The 19,511-nt window shown below is 38.4% G+C and overlaps 1 protein-coding gene across 1 annotated transcript in view; it reads left to right on the plus strand.

The window, feature by feature from the left end:
* The window catches only part of LOC104471428 (collagen alpha-1(XIV) chain-like), a gene marked incomplete at its 3' end in the record, with an annotated part of 62,516 nt that extends 44,076 nt beyond the window's left edge, over positions 1-18,440 (plus strand). The window contains exons 12-20 of the mRNA XM_010086767.1: positions 842-971; positions 3,947-4,086; positions 5,714-5,840; positions 6,932-7,071; positions 10,170-10,302; positions 11,441-11,512; positions 12,315-12,457; positions 17,131-17,260; positions 18,318-18,440. Of these exons, the coding sequence (XP_010085069.1) occupies positions 842-971; positions 3,947-4,086; positions 5,714-5,840; positions 6,932-7,071; positions 10,170-10,302; positions 11,441-11,512; positions 12,315-12,457; positions 17,131-17,260; positions 18,318-18,440 (1,138 nt within the window). The remainder of the gene's footprint in view (positions 1-841; positions 972-3,946; positions 4,087-5,713; positions 5,841-6,931; positions 7,072-10,169; positions 10,303-11,440; positions 11,513-12,314; positions 12,458-17,130; positions 17,261-18,317) is intronic.
* Between the last annotated feature and the right edge of the window lie 1,071 nt (positions 18,441-19,511).

Genomic DNA, 19,511 nt, shown 5'->3' on the forward strand with positions numbered 1-19,511 from the left:
TGGTCTAGCTTTTAAAAGTTTTTATGCTCAAGTTTCTATAGTCTTCCGTCACTGAAAACAGTAAACTTTTCTGAAGTTGCAGTGGAACTTCTGGTCTAGGTTTTAAAAGTTTTTATGCTCAAGTTTCTATTTGTATAATTAAGATTATGTACAAGATCTTCGTTCAAGCAAGAACACTAAGAAGCATGCAGGGGCATGCAAACTTGTGGAGCGGCTAGGATGCTGCTTGAGAGCTCGCACAGACTTGTGCTCTCTGCTAAATGAGTGGCAGTGGCTGTGAGCACGTAATTCTGTTGAAAATGGGGCCTCCCTGAAAACTAGCAGATGCAGGGGGATTGAGCCTTATGCCAAAGAAAGGCCTTTTTTTTCAATAAATAAGTCAATCCACGTTAACGCAGCTCTCACTGAAGAGGTGGAGAAGGAAAATGATACACACAACAGCAACAGCTCCGCAACAAATCTGAGCCTCTGTGTGCACAGAAATCAGTTCCTCCTATGGAATTTCAGTCCTGTGACTGAAGACAAAACAATGTGTAGCTGGAATGACGAGGGCTTAGTAGCTGCATGTTCTAGAGAGAGCTATTTTGTCATTGCTAATTTGGCTAGTTACTTTTAAAGTCCTCTTACCTGTATGTTGTCTTTTGGCTTTTTGACAATTTTATTCTTTTGATTATTGTGCAAAATCCCAAAGTCTTGGGCCAAGTACCGCAGGCGCAGTGTCAGACAAATGCTCAGCAGAGCATTTGGTCACGTATCTAATTTCAAGTGTGTAAATAGTATTTTTCCCCATCATGAGCTAATTCAGAAATAACGTGTCTTTTTTTATTCATGGTGTTTTTAGATAAAAATTGGTGAGGACTCAACGGATCTTGAACTGGATGGACTATTGCCAAATACAGAATATACAGTCACAGTTTATGCCATGTTTGGAGAAGAAGCTAGTGATCCCCTTACAGGACAAGAAACTACATGTAGGTAGCACATATCTATACTCACTTCACTTAATAAAACTTCAGAATAGTCTTTGCACATAGTGGAGCAGACATCTGATTTTAAAATATGATTTGAATAGTCCATAGGGCAAGGTCTTAACTGTACTTAAGTTTCTCAGTGTGAATACTTAGTTTATAGAGGCTAAGGATGTGAGTTCCTACAAAACGTCTTGGTTTTGGAATAGGACTGTGAACTCTTTTCTCTTGTTGGTAGTGGTACTATGGATATTGCTGTGGATCTTGGTGGAACTACTGACAGTTTTCTGATTTTGCTGAAGGTGAATGAAGGTCACCACGTAGAGCTAAATTGAGACTACTCTGTGTGGCCTCCTGCAGCCAGAGAACCAGGCGTGGGGGGGAGCCTGCTCAGATGGAGAAGTTCTTTCCTCCAGCTCAGTAGTAGTTGCTGCCTAACATCTGGTAAATGAAGGGTTGGAAAGCGCCTGTGCACTCATGATAGATGGTGTGTTTTTAATAAGCAGCATGAGTTTTGCCAGCTAAATTCTGTCCTCTATTAACTGTACACAGCACCGTATGTCAGCTCTCTAAATAGCCTCAGCATTTAGAAGACAAAGGAATTGAAACTAAGTGCTCGTGCTGCTGGGATATTTCTGGGACTGCATTCAGTGACATCTCTATTGCTCCCAGCAGTGGAGTGATTGCTTCCTCTTGTTTTGTGCTTCTGGGTAAGACAGTGTGAAAGCGACTTACATTTAATAGGTGAGAGAAGTTCAGGCATGTGAGTGCAAAGAAAAGGAAGAGCCAGAGCAATTGCTCGTTAAGTCAGAAAATAATAGTGGAAGAAGCTCTAGGAATGCTGTCTGCACTGGGTCGTCTCTGAGAGGACAGCTGTAGACAGACAAGTTCAGATAGGGAGCTACTGCAGTGTGGGTATGTTTGTGGACTTGGAATGAGTGTAGACTATTCTTAACACTCAAAGAATCAAATCTTTGGCTCTTTGTCCTTCTGTCCCTTTTTCCGTCTATTTCTCTCTCATTCCTTCTCCTTTCCCTCCTCTCCAAGCTTTTGGTTAATATCTGCCCAGTATCTGGTATTTGTTTATCCTAAACTGTAGTTCATGTAGTTTATGACTCTGCCAGCCTGAATTTGCTTCATGGCTTATGAACTTGGAGGCTGCACAGCTCTAAACCTGGCTAACACATTGGATGGAAGATCACATGTAAATTCCAGCTACATTGGCACAAGCTGAGGATTCATGACTGCAGCATTTGATCACAGAAGCTAGTAATGTGTTAGTCAGCCCATCATCACTGCTGTTACCAGACCAGAGTAGAAAAAACACCCAACTTGGTGAGCACACCTGTCCCTCATGGTCAGTGTTCAATGGTAATATCTTCCCTGTCTAAATTCAGATTTAAGCTACTTTTTTTCTTTTTTTTTTTTTTTTTTTTTTTTTTTTTTTTCTCAGTGTGATTATTTCTTGCTTCTGGCTAATGACTAGGCTACTTAGTGTTTTCTTCCTGGAGCATATACCTGCCTGGAGAGTGGTCTGCCTAGTGTGCAATAGCATTACATGTAGTATCTGATGCTCTGTATTTAGTAAATAATATTGTTCTACACACTGTATCATCTTGGTCACTGTAGCGAAACCTTTCTCCGTGCCAAACAGAGGCATGATCAGAAAGCTCATTCTGGAGTGGAGTTTCTTTTTGGGGCCAGGATTTGTTCAAGACTGACTGTAAATATCACGTAACTCTGGCAGCAGGACAGCCTGTCTGGTTGAGAGCAATGTTGTCAGGAGGCTGGTTCCAAAAGGAAGGAGCTGAGACTGGAGCGTTTTGTGGTATGGCCAGGATGGTGAAATGAAGTGCATTCCACGACTGACAGAAAGTAGAAAGGCAAACCGGCACGTGATATTCCCTTCACTAGACTCTGAGGAATATATTGAGTGCCAGAAAGTGTGGCAAACCCATCTAATACAATTCCAATGTGTTCCTGTCTTCTTTTTCCTCATAACCAAGTTGACTTGACTGTGCCTAAGCTGGTTAGGTGTTTGCTGGCAGATTCTCAGTCGATGTATGGCCTGGCTAAAGACCCCACCTAACGTATTGGGGTTTTTATCTTCTGCTTTTTCCTGTGTGAGGGAAACAGCTTCTGAAGTGCTGATATTTATCTGTCCACATGGACTGGTGAGGAGGGTGTGTGTGAAGGCAGAATGGTTAGAGATAAGTTTCACAATTCAGAGAAAATTAGCAGATGTTTGGCTAATACCGAGCCTACCGCTGAGAGTAACAGCACAAATTGCTTTCTCTGGTGTGACAGAATAGGGGATGCAATCTGAGACTCTCTTGCATGACCTAGTTTTCCTTCAGCTCAAGACAGTCAAGGAATATATATAATATATAAATATGGCTTTAACTGGAGTTGCTGTTAGGAAATAGCATCTTTGTGTAATAAAAGAGGAAAGGTTAAGAAGAGTTTAAAAAGTAGCATCTCTGGAGATCTTCTGAGGTAGTTATGCTTTTAGACAAACTTACTCTTATGTCAGGAGCTTTCAGGACCCAGAAAGTTTTTTGCCAAAATGCCACTGTCATCAAATATTTTTGCTGCAATACTAATAAAAAACAAATGCATATAGGATAAAGACCTATTTGAATTAAATTACTTTACAAACATGTACACAAATTTATTGCAAGTACTGCGTAGGTTAGATCTTGCTATGATATCTGCTTTGAACAATAATGTAATTTCTTTCCTTTTCAGTATTAGTTGAGGTGTATCTATCAAGACTGAAAGTTCTGTCTCAGCAAAGAGCTGAGCCATTTTACTTGGCTTTGAGTACTTCTGTAGCTCCACTGATGTAGGTCTTTTAATATAAATATTGGTGACAGGAATTTTTGAATGGAAAATGTGCTGTTTATTTTTGAGACATGAAAAATTTCTCAGCTAAATTCTGGAATCAGTGTCATGGTTTTATCTCTTTCCTTTTCAAGTACCTCTAAGTCCACCAGCAAACTTGAAGTTTTCTGATGTCGGACACAGTAGTGCTAAGCTAACGTGGGATCCTGCTTCCAAAAATGTAAAGGGCTATCGCATCATGTACGTTAAAACAGATGGAACAGAAACCAACGAGGTAAATTATTAGCATCTCTCTTCCCTTAACCAATCTCAGACCTTACCAAACTTCCATAATTGTTAAGGATAACTTTTATAAGAAAAAGCTACCTTGCAAGCTCAACACTCTGAACTTCTTACATACCAAAAGCAGACATTGCTGGCACATATAAACTGAAAGAAACTACTCAAGGGAACCATGGTTTGTAGATGCAGGTTCTTGACTAAATGTATGGTATGGAAATATTTATTCTTGATTCAGTCCAGATAACAAGTCTTTCAACATATCATACGTCATGCTCAAGCTCATTCAAAAAGACTATCTGAAGGCTTTGCCACATTTTTGTAACATTTATTACCTTAATTATATATTGAAAACTTCCTTCCTAGAAACAGGATTTGGCTTGAACAGAACGATAAGATGATACCAAGTTGTTTTAACTTAAGTCTCTTAAATGTAATCATTTACTTATGCAATATTTCATTATGTCTTGTTACTAAAGGTGCTTTATAATAGCTTTTAGCAACATGAATTCTGTGATAGAATAAAAAAATGGGATGGAATGATATAAATACAGAAATGTGAAAAAAATACAGAAAAAGTTGCTGAGGTTTTTTTTTTTAATGCAGTAAATGGGTCCAATTATTAAACCAGGCCAGATCTCTTATAAAATAAGTTGTCATGGATAATTTAGGCCTCCAAAAAAAAGTCTTTAATTGTAGTTATGTGTAATAATGTTTCTTCTGGGACATATCTGACCTTTCATCCATACAAGGTGGAATATTTGTATTAAACCTGAGGAAAGTCTTTTCCTTCTGCTATGTCCCTTAAAATTTAAATTAGTAATCACTTGACTTCTTCCTGTTGATTAGCCTTAATATAGGTAATACATCTGGCTGTACTCATCACAGTGGTATTTGAGCATGTCACGCTTGTGGTAATATACTTTATAGTGTGCGTGAATGTTCATTAGGTTTTTATCTACCTCTTAACTTTTCCTTTATGTCTGTTCAAGAAGCACGTGGCACTTTTTTTGTTTGCTCTTGCCCTGTGGTGCTGAACTAACATGACACTGAGCATTTGAATCATAGAATCATAGAATCATTAAGGCTGGAAAAGACCTCAAGGATCATCAAGTCCAACTGTCAACCAACTTGGGTTGATAAACTGTCAGTTTATACAGCTTTGAGTTTTATATTCATGGCAAAGTCATGTTAACTGCAGCCTGGGTAGAGACCAGATGAAACTGTCATCTTTTCTCTTGTCAAATGTCATAATGGTTTATGTCATTATTATCTGTGATAAGAGACTGGATTCAATAGCTCAAAAAGTTCCTTTTCCTTCTGGTTTCCTGAACATGCAGTGCTGATGTGTTAGCCTAGTGAGTTAAGCTTACTGAGTTCTCTTTTTCCCTAGTTTGTCACTAAAAAAATTTTCCTTTTCTCTAGTTTGTCTGTTAATTGATTTTGTTCAGCTTTTATGGCCCTGAATTAATACTTGTTCCTAGTTTCACAGAATTCCTCTGATAATTACGTGACATTCTGTCTATCATTATTACCCAGCAGAATTTCAGACACAGATAATGTAAAGAGTATGATCAATATCTATCACAAATTATGTCTGTTGCAAATTATGCTTTCTTTAGGTGGAAGTTGGTCGTGTTTCAACGCATACTCTAAAAAGTCTGACACCTCTCACAGAGTATACTGTTGCTATTTTCTCCCTGTATGATGAAGGACAATCTGAACCACTTACTGGCAGCTTTACCACAAGTAAGTATTGCTGAACTTTTGAAGGCTTTCCAAGAAAAAATTTTATACCCTCTACTTTACTGGAAAGTAAGACCAGTAATAGCAAGTGTCTCTGGCTGTGAATTCAGATATATGGAATCCTTTCTGTTATTCTCATTGGAGTTTTCAGCTTCTTTGCTCCCTTATTGTGGGGCCAGTTGCATCCTTACTCATGGGAGTAATCTCTTGACATCATGAAAACATTTGTGTGGTTAACGTTCATTTCTTAAGTGTTTCCACAATCAGCCATTTTAAAGCATCTTTTATTGCAGTTAGGTAGTAAAGCAATTAGGTAGTCTCCCCAGTTTTTTGCAGCATCTCATTCAGTGTGATGGGATTTATCTCTCTAGCTGAAGCGTGATGAGATTTGAATCATACATTTAACCCATGAACTATCTAGGCAACAAAGGATAGAGCCATATATACATACAAATGGGAACACCCAAAGCAGAAAATATAATACATTAAGGCTCCTTCAGTCTGTTTGTCACAGTTACGGTTTCTGTAACTGTAGTTCTGCAAGTTATGTATTAAACAAATGGCTGATGACACTTAGCAATGCTTTTGACCATAACAATGGGCAGAGAAGGACTTTGAGGGAGGAAGGAGAAGCGTGAGGTGGTAGAGGAAGAACATCCATGTATGGAGCACGAGGTTGATACCTATATGCAAACTGCGAATAGAAGTACACACAGGGTCTCTGGAAAGAGCAGAGATTGGGACTTTGCTTTGAGGTAGAAGAAAAGACAAGACCATGGTGCACAGAGGTCTGAGCAAAGGGAGAGGGAGTGAGGGTTGTGAGGAGCTCCTTCAGTGGAGAGAGGACAAGGAGGCTTGTCCAGTTAGAGTAGATAAAGAGCATGTATTGTGCGTGTTCCCCTCCACCAACCACAAAAACACTTCCCTGCATGCAAATAAGAGCTCAAAGAATCTGTAGCGCCTTTATTATCTACCTCCCATGTTATACTCTTTGTAACAAACTGCAAGTAAAATGGTACATGCTTGATGTTGCCATCTATGCAAGTCTCAGAGAATAATTTAGTCTCACTTTTCTTTTGTATAATATTTTACAGAAAAAATTCCAGCTCCCCAGCATTTGGAAATTGATGAAGCATCGACAGATAGTTTTAGGGTTAGCTGGAAGCCCACCTCCTCAGATATTGCTTTTTACAGATTGGCATGGATTCCTTTGGATGGCGGGGAATCTGAAGAGGTGAGTTGCCTTGACTTTCTGAGGGTGTGAATTGGAAGAGAGAATTCCATTCTGAGGACACCTTTTGCCAAATAAATATGAGCAACTGACTTACTGAAAAATCTGCCCCACTGCCCAACCCATCGAAACCAAATTCATACCAATATTCCAGTGTCTTTTTGTAGAGCAAGGAAAGAAGAGACCTTTTGCGAATAGTCAGTCTAATCTGTAATGTGCCACCTGCCATAGAACTAGCAGTGTTGTTTGACGCTAATTCAGTTTTTAAAGGTACATGTTCTTCACTTTGCTGTGAAGATGATGATGGCAGCTGAGTCAGAGCAGTGCTATCCTCACATAAGACTCCACATTTGTCTGAAGTGCTGGCCACAGTAACATTGTCTGTGAAGCAAAGGGAAATGTTTACACATAGTTAATTTATTAGACTTATTATTCCTCTTTATGATTCTTTCTCTTTTTCCCCCTCATGCTGTATTTTTTGCTCTAGACCCTTGTGTGTCTTCTCCATAGCGCCATTTTCAACAATATGATTTTTAAAATAATTTTTCTTCCCTTTAGCTTTTCCTGTTTTATTCACTTTGTCCAAGTAGAAAAAGACCAACACTTTCACTCTCTTTCCCAAATTTTCATCTTTTGTAGTCTGTTTCATTTCCTCTTTGCCTTTCATTCCTTCTTTACTCATTCTTTTGATTTCTTTTGTACTCCTCAGTCTTTAATAACTGTCCCAAACGTCTTGCTCTCTCGGAATCAGCACTGTGAAGAGAGACCACATCTGCAAATTGTCTATCTGGGTGCAGAACTCAGTGGAGAAGATGACGTTTCCCACCTGGCCCTAGGTTTCATGCACCATTTTGCCATCCATTAGGGTAAAAAGCAGTTGTTCTAGCTTAGGTTATGTGGCGTTTTTTCTGTAAATTTAGCTTAGCCTGATTCTCTTCTCCCTTTTGCCTAGTGAGAGGTAGTCACACAAGAAAGGAAGAAATTACAGGAGTGAGCAGGGAAAAGGAGTTGTCACATGAGTGAGTGAACACAGGTCATCCCCTAGCATTTTCTCCTGCTGTAGGTGAACAGATTTCTTTCTGTTCATGTTCCAGTGAGTAGTTGTGAATCCCTTTAAGCCATGTGCATTTTTAAAGTGAGATTTATGATGTCTGTGTTCTTTGAGTGTGAGAATAAATAATCAAGAAATTTTTGAATTGTTAAGCTTCCACTTGTTCCTTGTATTCACTAAGAACTGCTGGAGGCCCTAATATTTTAGTACCTTGAAATATTAAATAAAAATACCCGAGCTGCTTTCTTGTTCTCCTTGCATGACCTCTCTTAGTGGGGGCAGGCCTGGGATAGCACAATACCTCCAGGCTGTTGCCTCTTTAAGCTTCTTTCCCAGCTAAGTGATCAGTCATGCAGAGAAATGACATGCAGTCCCTCTGTCTTTCTCTCAAGACCCAACTTGCCAATTAGGTGAGTGGGGTCAGGGGGTGGTGGTAAGAATTACACCCCTCTCGGCTCGCTTCACGCACGGCTGATGGGCGAGGAGCGCTTAGTGGGGTGTTAGTGCGAAAGAGCCAGAATAAATTTAAGAGTGACCTTTTATTTCTAGGTTTCAGTAGAGAATGCATGCTGTTATACTGATGTGCTTGTTACTATTCTTGCTTCTGTTATTTGTCCCCTTCACTTGAAAGTTCAGCACTTTGTGTTCTTTTTTTGTGGTCTTCTCTGTGGGCTGCAGTAGCAGGGAGTGAAGGGTGATGGAATTTATGCTTCAGAAAATATGCCAAAGTTATGTGTAAGATAGTAACGATGTATAGATATTTTATAGTGATTTGATACGTGGCCAGAAGCTCTGGGGAATTGATAAGGAAGGTGCTCCTTATATCTACTTAGAATACAGCTAGACTCACTCAAGCTCATTCCTGAAATTTTTGCAAGAAAGTCTGTGCCAGAAAGTGTGCAGTCTAGGGTGCCCAATTCATTATTTGATAGTTGTAGAAGATGTAGCCCCAACTAATTTATTTCTGCTTTTGTTTTCTGTATCGGAGTTCAGAAGGTCTGTGATTGTTTTATGAGCCCCTCTTCCCCAGGACCAACTCAGGAACTCTTCTGTAGTAATTAAAAAAATAAAGTGTGATTCACTGTTTTTGCTAACTGCTGTAGTAGATTTTATGCAGCATATATCTGTTGTTTGATTTCCATTGTAAGTCTTGCTTTCATTCTGTGTATACAGTGGCCACCTTTAAAAACTTGCCAGTGTTATCCTACAGAAAGTTTTTTTTATTGTGGTATCTGTCTGCATAACCTAAAAACTATTCCAAAAACCAGTCATTGAATTCTACCAGCATTACTGCTCAGGCTCCCTGCATTCTGCTTTACAGTCCCTTTAGCCCCAGCTCCTGCTCAACTGTTGGTCCCTTCCAATAAAATAAATGAAACACTCAAAAATCTGTAGTGAGTCCTTCTGCTTACAGTTAACATTGCAGATGTGAATCTTCTGCTGCTTTTATGGGTAGAAATAAGGAAAATTACTATTTAAAACATCACACCATACAGCAAACTTCTCATTAGCACATACCCCCAAATCCCCAAATCTGCAGCAAATGTTCTTTCAAGTTGCATTCAGATGTACGGAACCAGAACTCAGATTATAATTCTGGCATAGAAATGGCATTTAGTAAGGCTGTGGGGGTGCTGAGTACATTGGTCATAATACTGCCTGAATAGTAGAAATACGAATGAAAGGTAATCTACTGTGCTATGCTGTTTTAATTGATGATTGTTTTGAATTTTATTGATTTTCAAATTAATTGCATATGGCCAGCTTTAGCAATTAATTAGTTGTGGGTGGAAGTCTAAGACTACCTACTAGAATAGTCAGGCCAGCCACAAAATAATTAAGATCTTTTAAGTATTCTTAGCAGTGTTTTTTCCAGATGTACTTTGTGGTACTTTTTATTTTGACATAGATCTGCCCAAAGAATTCATTAACTGAGTGTAGATTTCATTTATTTTAAAGGAGAATCCATTTTCCTCTTTTAATTTCAGTCAATTAATATAAATAATTCAAATGCAGAACTGATTTTCTTTAATCTTGCTGTGTTACTTAGGTTGTCATAAACGGAGATGCAGACAGTCATGTTATTGAGGGTTTGTTGCCCAACACAGAATATGAAGTTTCTTTGCTGGCAGTTTTTGATGATGAAAGTGAAAGTGAAGTTGTTGCTGTCCTTGGAGCTACATGTAAGACAAACTCTTGATTGTGATTTTTAGAGATGCTTAAGTGATTTAAATCTAATGCATGTATCTTATATTTAAAATATGGTCCATCTTTGGGTAGCTATAATATTGAAGAACATGGTGGTTTAGCACCAGGGCTTTGCTGACTGTATTTTTTGCTTTTCTTATTTAATATTATGTGTCACTGAATCAAAATGATGGTTTGGCTCCCTATCTGAGCTGTGGTATTAATAACCCTTGTATCCGGTTAGATACACTCTTCCATCCTACATTTCAATATTTAGCCTCTGAACAGGGTTCCTTATGAGAAGATATATTAGATTTTTTTTGGGAATAAATGTTTTAAAGTAAATAATTTACAAGAATTTAATTTAAGATGTTTGGCATTTACAGTATACCCTTTTTCTTATTTACGTAATGTATACTCACTAGAGGTGAATTCACTCTTGGCTGAAATCGTGGTCCAAAAAGCTTACACAGTCATCCTGTGATATTAACATGAAAGTAACAAAGATAAAAATTGAAAATCATGTGCAATGTATGTTATAGTTAATAATCAAAACCAGCATTTCTGGTAGAGTGCTCTATCCATTCTCTTTTTACAGATAGTGAATTGGTTAAGTAGACAACTATATTTTTCATCTGTAAATGTATTTGATTCTTAGTAATTCAATTGCAGCCTTAATCTTGAACCTTCTGTTGAGACAAGAAGCCCTTACCCATAGAAATGATGCCAGTATTGCCCAGTGTTGCTAAGTGTACTTTCTATTTTTCACTTAAACAGAAGTGAATCACCCTTAAAAAGCTCTCAATTTAATTCATCTGACAACCCTAACAAATGGTCAAAGTGGAAGTCATTATGCATAGTTCAGCCAGAAATGTGGGAAACTATATGCATTCTTATTTAATTGTGCATTTTGTAGTTATGTCTTATCTGTAGATCTGAGTGCTAATCCTGCAAATATATGTGCCTAAAATAAACTAAATGAATAGTTCCCTTGTAGTCTCTGAAATGCCTGAAGTGTGTGGGATACTTGCAGCTGTGAGTACATAGTTTCATTGTCATAGTTAGAAATACAAGATACATACCATGACTTCCATGTCTTGTTGAGTTGTTAGTGAGCTGAGTATTGTTTTTCAGTTGCAGTGACTACCCCAATACCTACCATGGTGACTGCTACCAGTACCACAACTTCTAAGCCCACCACAGCAGGTAAACAGAATAAATATCAACAGTTGAAATGCTGTTTAAATGCCAAGAGCTAAGGCTCCCCACAAGCACACCCAGATCTAGGGGTAGAGAGCTGTGATATTATCAAGACACTGATAACTCCAGTTCCCGATGGTCCATGCGGTCAGCACACTGCCATGGCAGATCTTGTGGAGCTGTAGGCCCCAGGCAAGGGGCACCACTGGTGAAAGGTGCACACTGTTGTGCTCCTGCATCACCCTTCTGCGTGGGCTCAGCTTCCTGCACGTGCTGTGTGTGGATGAGGAGCCAACCCAACACAGTGTAGGAAATTTAAATGATACCGGTGATACTACCCATGAATACAGAGACTAATTCAGAAAATTCAGCTCTTTTATCTTTCCCTTTATAAATATGAGCTTGGAAACTCTTCAGAATTTTGTTTCATTTTGAGGGTTTTGTTTGTTTTCCCTGGAATTAGGAAACTGACTATTAAGGATCAACAGTTCTGGATTATTTATCTTCTGTAGCATTTTAGCTGCAGTGGAATTTTGATTTCTAAAGCTCCATAAACTGAGTAAGATAAACAAAGCAGAAGGGGAATATATGTTAATGGCAGTATAGGATAACTATTATTTTGTTAAATTGTTAAAGTTTTTATGTTATTAAGTCCAAGTATGACTGAACTGTATGGGTTTGCCCCACCATGGTTCTGCAGACCCACTGTAACTTCGGTAGAGCTTGCAGCTACCTGGTGGTAATTAGAGCAATTTTAAATTGAAAAATGGAGCTGAGAAGATATTAATTAAATTATTATTGGCTTTAGTTTTTCGAACAGGAATCAGAAACCTTGTTATAGATGATGAAACAACCTCAAGTCTGAGGGTGGTATGGGACATTTCAGATTACAATGTCCAGCAGTTCAGAGTGACCTATCTCACTGCGAAAGGTGACCGTGCTGAGGAAGCGGTAAGAATGGTCTGTATGGGTTTTGTGAATGGCTTTATAAGCTTGAAAAGTTTGTTTCATAATTGCAAAAGCATAGTCTCCCCCCATATGACACTCCTGTTGCAATTAGTAAAAGACACGTATTTGGTATTACTGTAAGATTGAACTTCAAAGTTTTAATCTTATAGCACCTGCTGCACCGCGGGCAACAGCAGTCAAATGTGAGATCAAGGCCCAGTCACACAGATGTTTAAAGAAGTCACAGTTAAAAGACTAGCTGCCTGTCCTCTTTCCTGTATTTCTAAAATTTGTCTGAGGTTTTGGGGGTTTTTTGGTTTTGGGATTTTTTTTACTCCTAGGCCTTTTTCTATCCTGGGATTGTGTTTTAACACTATTAAATGTTTGTACAGGACAATCTTAAATAGTCTTTTTTCCTTCAGCAATGTTGCTCCTTCCCTAAAAGCTTCATTTTATGCTATGGGATGTTGTTAAAGTTCAAATGCAGAGTTTTCATACTGCTCATTAACTTGAACATGTCACAATAAGGACAGCACTTTTTAATCTAAGTGCCTAAGAATATTTTTTATTTTTATGCTACCACGTGATGATCAAAATTAAAATTGTCTTAAACAAAAAAAAAAATTGCTGGTGATCAAGATTTTGGAAAATACTAGGAAGAATTAAGACTACTATGGGTACTCTTTTGTGTATATAGCAAATAATAATAAAAAATAAGCCTTAACTGTATTATTCTAAGATTTCATAATTTCTGAGATAATTTCAGAATTCTGGGAGGCCGAGTGCTTTTCTTTTCTTTTATTTTTTTTCTTAAACAGGTGGGGAAATCTTAATATTGCAGTGCTTGGTTTCCACAAAAGATAGTTTGAGATAGCTCTATGTAGATACATTTAAGACATTAAATTGTATAGTTCAAGGTTATTTTCTTAGTAAATAGCTCAGAATGCAAAAATATTCTGCATATCATACTCCTTCTGTGTCTGATATGTGACTCACTTCTGTTCATAGGACAGTTATATTGAAAATATGGGATATTCTCTTTCATATCTAGGAGATGACATTTTTAGCCTTATATCAATAAAAGATATTAAAAGGAGTTAGTTGTATATCTTTTTTCTAGAGAAATATGAATCACTCTTTCTTCATTTTGGTTTCATTCATCTTTCATGATACCTTGATAGAGAATTACTTTTTAGCCATCTCTTTTAACTATAATCTCCAAATGAACTTTCAATGTAGTGGTTTCCTTTTGGACTGTAAAATATGCTTTATAGAATCATAGAATGGTTTGGGTTGGAAGGGACCTCAGAGATCATGTTCCAACCCCTGTGCCATGGGCAGGGTCACACTCCACTAGCCCAGGTTGCTCAAAGCCTCATCCAGCCTGGCCTTGAACCCCTCCAGGGATGGGGCATCCACAGCTTCCCTGGGTAAACTGTTCCAGTGTTTCACCAACCTCACAGGAAAAAAAATCTTCCTAATGTCTAATCTAAATCTGCCCTCTTTTAGCTTGAATCCATTACCCCTCGTCCTGTCACTACATGCCCTTGTAAAAAGCCCCTCCCCATCTCTCCTGTAGCCCCCTTCAGATACTGGAAGGCTGCTATAAGGTCTCCCCAGAGCCTTCTCTTCTCCAGACTGAACAACCCCAACTCTCTCAGCCTGTCCTCATATGGGAGGTGCTCCAGCCCTCTGACCATCTTCATGGACCTGCTCCAACAGCTAAACTTCCTTCCTGTGTTGGGGGCCCCAGAGCTGGACGCAGTACTCCAGGTTGGGTCTCACAAGAGCAGAGTAGAGAGGGAGAATCACCTCCCTGGACCTTGCTGGCCACGGTCCGCTTGATGCAGCCCAGGATCCAGTTGTCCTTCTGGCCCGCAAGTGCACACTGCCTGTTCATGTTCAGTTTTTCATCTACTGATACCCCTCAAATCCTTCTCCTCACGGCTTCTCTGTCCACTCTCTGCCCCGCCTGTATTTGTGCTTGGGATTGCCTCGACCCATGTACAGGACCTTGCACTTGACTTTGTTGAATTTCATGAGGTCGGCATGGGACCACCTCTCCAGCCTGTCAAGGTGGTGCCATCTGCAAACTTGCTGAGGATGCACTTGATCCCACGTTATGTTTTACCTCAACTATATGATAATACAGTGTATAATACAGCGGCAAACTTCCACAGCATAATGGCACAAGTTGTACTGTTCTTCTGACGATAACCCAAGGGTTCTGAAATTCAGATCCCAGCTTTACTGTTTCAGCTCTGTGAAGCTTAGTGAAATTCAGTTGGATAATATAAATGTAGGTTTTTTTTTTTTTTGTATTCAACAACTATTATTTTACAAGAAAATTAAAACTGTAGGAAAGGTATTCAGATTCTGGCTATCAGAAGGATATTAGAGTTGACTCAAAAGCTCATTAATGAAAATCATAAAATTGTAAGATTAGGGTAGGTATCTGGGCTCTAATTCTGCAAATTATTTAACTTTAAATACTCTCAAGTTGTATTATCTTTGGTCACAATTCAGCAAACAGATTAATTAAGTCTTTCATCTTTGAAATTAATCATGTGCATAAATACTTTACTGAATGATGTAAGATTATACTTAAAATTAAGCACCTTTTAAATGGGAGGAATGTATTTTATCATGTGGCTTGAAGTACCTGAGGGGTGCAACACAGATGTCAATATAATGACACAGATGTTCAATTTTTAGGGGAGTGTTTATATGTTTAAGTACATTTCTTAAGCAGAACCCAAAAGTTTTGTGGAATTTGGGCTTAAATATACTGTAGCATGACAATTCTGTGGTGGATGCTTAAGTTTTTTGTCTCTGACTTCAGTGTTTATAAATTTCAGTTCTCCTCCCTTTCCATAAAAATATTAATAAGATTTTTAATCCTTGATGCAACTGGCTGAAAATCAGGGACTAGAAAATGTAATAGAATGCTTTTCACTACAGAAGGGTCAAGCCCTAAATTGAATGTATGTTCTTGGGTGAGCTGTACATAATGGAAGAATCACATTTGTTTTTCTTCCTTAAAGCCAAGAATGTTTCTCATTGTTGAAAACTATATTGTTCTGTAGAAGATCTCAGAGGTGCACATGTGGAAAAGAGAGAATTCTCAGTGCTTGCATCCCCTCTCCTAAAAAACCCCAAGAAGTTGGTTGTTCTTTTTTCAGAAACTTGATTTGTGTGTTTTGAGTACATGTATGGAAGAGTTTATCATGGGAATCTTTCGTGCACATGTCTTTAGATGGCTTTGTCCAGTTTTGATCAATGAATGAAGTACTTTTTTGACAAGTCTGAACACCAGGGTGTACTAGATTAGTTTCCTTCTGTGTATCACTTGCCAAAATTAGAAGTAGTTTGAATGTGTCCTGGAGTGTTAAAACTGGTGAGAGCTTTCTTTTCTGAATATATGCTTCAGGAGATTTTGCCCTGCCATCATCACATGCATCAGTCTTTGTTGAAACAACAAAACACATTTAGTCTCTGTTTCTGCTTTTTCCCCTTGAGCTTAGATGGCTTATAGGTCTTTCAGCTTTTTGCCAAATATACGTGGTTGCTGGCTCAGGTGACAGATTCACACAATGGACATGGGCCAGGGAGGGGCCAAAATATGAGGCTGGACCTTGGGACTGTTGCTTCCAACAGCGTCACTCAGAGTACAGGTTTGATGCTGGAAACACAGGATTGGTTTCTCTTTTTTGCCATGTCCACTCCATGTGCTAGGTAGCTCTCACTAAGGCTCTGGAGGCTCTCTGAGATTAAAACTTTACTGACAAGTTGAAAGATTGCAAGGCTTTACTTGAGCGCCTCTACCACCACTATCATGATACTAGTTTTTGAGGCTCTGACTAAAATATATTAACCTATTGGAGAGTTTCAGGAATAGCCGCTTATGGGGAAACCTTGTGCTGTATTAAAAAAGCAATGCTTAATTCAGCATTTTTAAACATTTGCTCTAGCACACCCAAAACTGCCCAGAGGGATTTCTACAGTTTCTCTACTTCTATTGGGTTGCCTGGTTGGATTTTGACTGCAGATCTTCCATGTTTCATTGCAATTTGGGATCCTCTGCTATTTGTGGGATGTACTCCTACTTCATCTCCTAACAAGCTACCTTCATTTCCTTGTCCGCAGACTAGATGCAGATGGGACAAACATGGTTTTTTCCTGCTTGCTTGGTCCATGCTTCCCGATCTCCTGAATTCCTTTTCCTTCCTCCCAGGGAAGGAGGATTTTTTTTGTCGTCAAAGAACATATCAATAAACCTTTATTAATGGGAGTATCTTTGGATAATCATGTTCATGTCAAGAAAAAATAAGAGGATTTATTTTGTCTGTATAGTAAAATTGTTTAAGTACTAACCATCCATATAGCACCAGTGGTTTATGGAGCTGTACTGGCTCATAGGTTTAATATAAAAGTTTAATATAAAACTATTATCCCATAGGCACATTCTCCTTTTTATTTTACTCAGGTGTAACTAGAAGATCTATTAAAAGGGTGGATAATTTAATTATTTTATTTTGCCATAGAGCATCAGAAATATTTTAAAATGCAAGCTGTACAGCAGTATTAGTGGTATGTGGCATCAGAGATCATGTAACGTGTAAAAGGTTTTGGCCCTAGACATTAACCTTGATTGTTTCTGTTTTTCTGACCATCAGGTAATGGTGCCTGGGAGACAAAACAGTCTTCTGCTTCAGCCTCTGCTGTCTGATACAGAATACAAAGTTACCATCACTCCCATCTACTCTGATGGGGAAGGAGTCAGTGTCTCGGCTCCTGGCAAAACTCGTAAGTACAAACTTTCTGCTTCTCTTTGGCCAGGATATGCATGAAGGAAGGCTTATTCTTTTGGACTTTTTCCCTTGGCTGTAGTAAAATATTTTCGTATAAATGTAGGCTTATTTTGCATTACTTATATGACTTAAGCTTTCTGCTAATCTCACTTCATTCATTTATAAAGAGTGGGTTGCTTCTAATTGATAAACTGTATTTTATATTCAAATACTGTGAGTTTGCAGAAACTTGTTGAGTAATAAAGCTGGTAAGTCCTTGATAGATAGCCCACTGAGGACAAGCCAACTAATGCAGAAAATAAAGTAAACAATGCCTGCTGGGATAGTATCAAACCAACCATTGTACTGTTAAATTTGCTTTTGTGTGAGATCATTACTTCTTGAAGGTCATTAGAAATGCTGCTGAACTTTTTACAAAAGTGATTGCATTATCTCTAGAGTTCTGACCAAGTACCAAAAGGTTACTCAGCTGTAGCTTAAGTTCCTTCTCTACTGTATGTTGGTAAAAAATCATCTTGTGCACTGCTAGGCATAATAGTATAATTTTATTGAATTATTCTCCTAATTTACATAATTTCTGCCTAAATTGAAGTGCTATTTATGCAGACACTTAAATCACTTGTAAATCATTCCATTGATCCCATTCAAAAGCGCTAAGTGTTCACAAGAGCATGATTCATACATTAAAACCTTTAGTGCACTTGGACTGAAAGAAACTGTATAAATAAAAGATAATTATCTCTAAATTGTCTTACATTTTTAAAAAATGTAGGGACAAAGTTGGGAATTAATTTGAAAATTTGTTGTTTGTAGAACAACATTTGTAATTAACTCTTGGTATACATTGGTATAATTTTCTTAACTATATCAACATTAATCCACTGACTTAATGCCAATGATGACGTTGATTGAAGCCTTTCATCCTGGCAATCCTACCTGTAAATCTGAGAGTATGGGGGGGGTATCACACCGTTTTCACGTGTGTGTCTTGAGTTCTGTGCATGTGCTTGTAACAGATAAAATTGTAAAAGCTCAGTTTGGTTTCCTTTTAGTTCCCCTGTCTGCTCCTAGAAATTTACGTGTCTCAGATGAGTGGTACAACAGATTACGCATCAGTTGGGAGGCCCCACCATCACCCACGATGGGTTACAGAATTGTCTACAAACCTACCAACAGTGAGTTTTTAAACTGATTTTTTTATTCTCTTTTTTTTTACTACAATGTCTTGACATCATATTTTTTTGAATTTTGTGCTTAAATCTACTAGCTGCAATTACAGCCTTGAAAGTGCTATTAACTTAGGTGTCTCAGGTTTTGAATGTGAAAGTTTTGTAGTCAGGGAATGATGCAAGTTGGAAGTGATCTCTGGAGATCATCTGGTCCAACTCCCTGATCAAAACAGGGACAGCTTGAAACAGGTTTCACTGGACCTTGTCCAGTCGAGTTTGTAATATCTCCAAGGACAAAGACTTCAAAACGTCTCTAAGCATCTGTTCCAGTTTTTTACTACCCTCACCGTGAAACTGTTTATCCTAATATCTAATCAAAATTTCCCATGTTGCAAATTTTGTCTTATTTCTCTTACTGTCTTCCTGTTTGCCTCAAAAGAGATTCTGCCTCTGTCTTCACTACCCCCTCCCATTAGGTAGGTGTAGGCAGCAGTAAGATTCCCCATAGACTTACCATCTTAAGGCTAATCAAACCCACTCTTTCAGTCTGCCCTTTTATGTCATTTTACCGTAACACTTTCTATTTATTTCAGAGACTACCTTTGCTCTCTTCCTATTCCTCTCTTCTGTGCTCTCCTATCCTTCAACTTCCTTCCCCTCACAATGCAAACAAAGCTTTTGTTTCCTTGACTTTTACTTCCACTCTACACCTCCCAAATACTTGCCATTTGATTCATTGCTCATTTTGTCTGTGATGCCTCCTTTGCCCACCTGCACACTGCAGTTAGACAAGGCACCCAAGCTCCTTCAGATATCTTTAGAAAAACAGAGTCCTCTATTGAGAGCGAAATACAAATGTGTGACCGTTAAGGGACAAAAATACAGTCCAAAGACAATACTGTTGTCTGGTTTCTGAAGTGCATCCAGAACAACTGAGAGAGGTGACAAAGGAGTTGTTTGCAGTTCTGATTTGGGAAAGTTTTATTCTTTTCTATTTTCATTATCATATTTGCACAATGTTAAATGATGCTGTTGTATAAGAACCTTTTAAGGACTGTATTGCTGGCTGGCACCCGC

The sequence above is a fragment of the Pterocles gutturalis genome, unplaced genomic scaffold, assembly GCF_000699245.1.
Source record: "Pterocles gutturalis isolate BGI_N339 unplaced genomic scaffold, ASM69924v1 scaffold20951, whole genome shotgun sequence".
NCBI lineage: Eukaryota > Metazoa > Chordata > Aves > Pterocliformes > Pteroclidae > Pterocles > Pterocles gutturalis.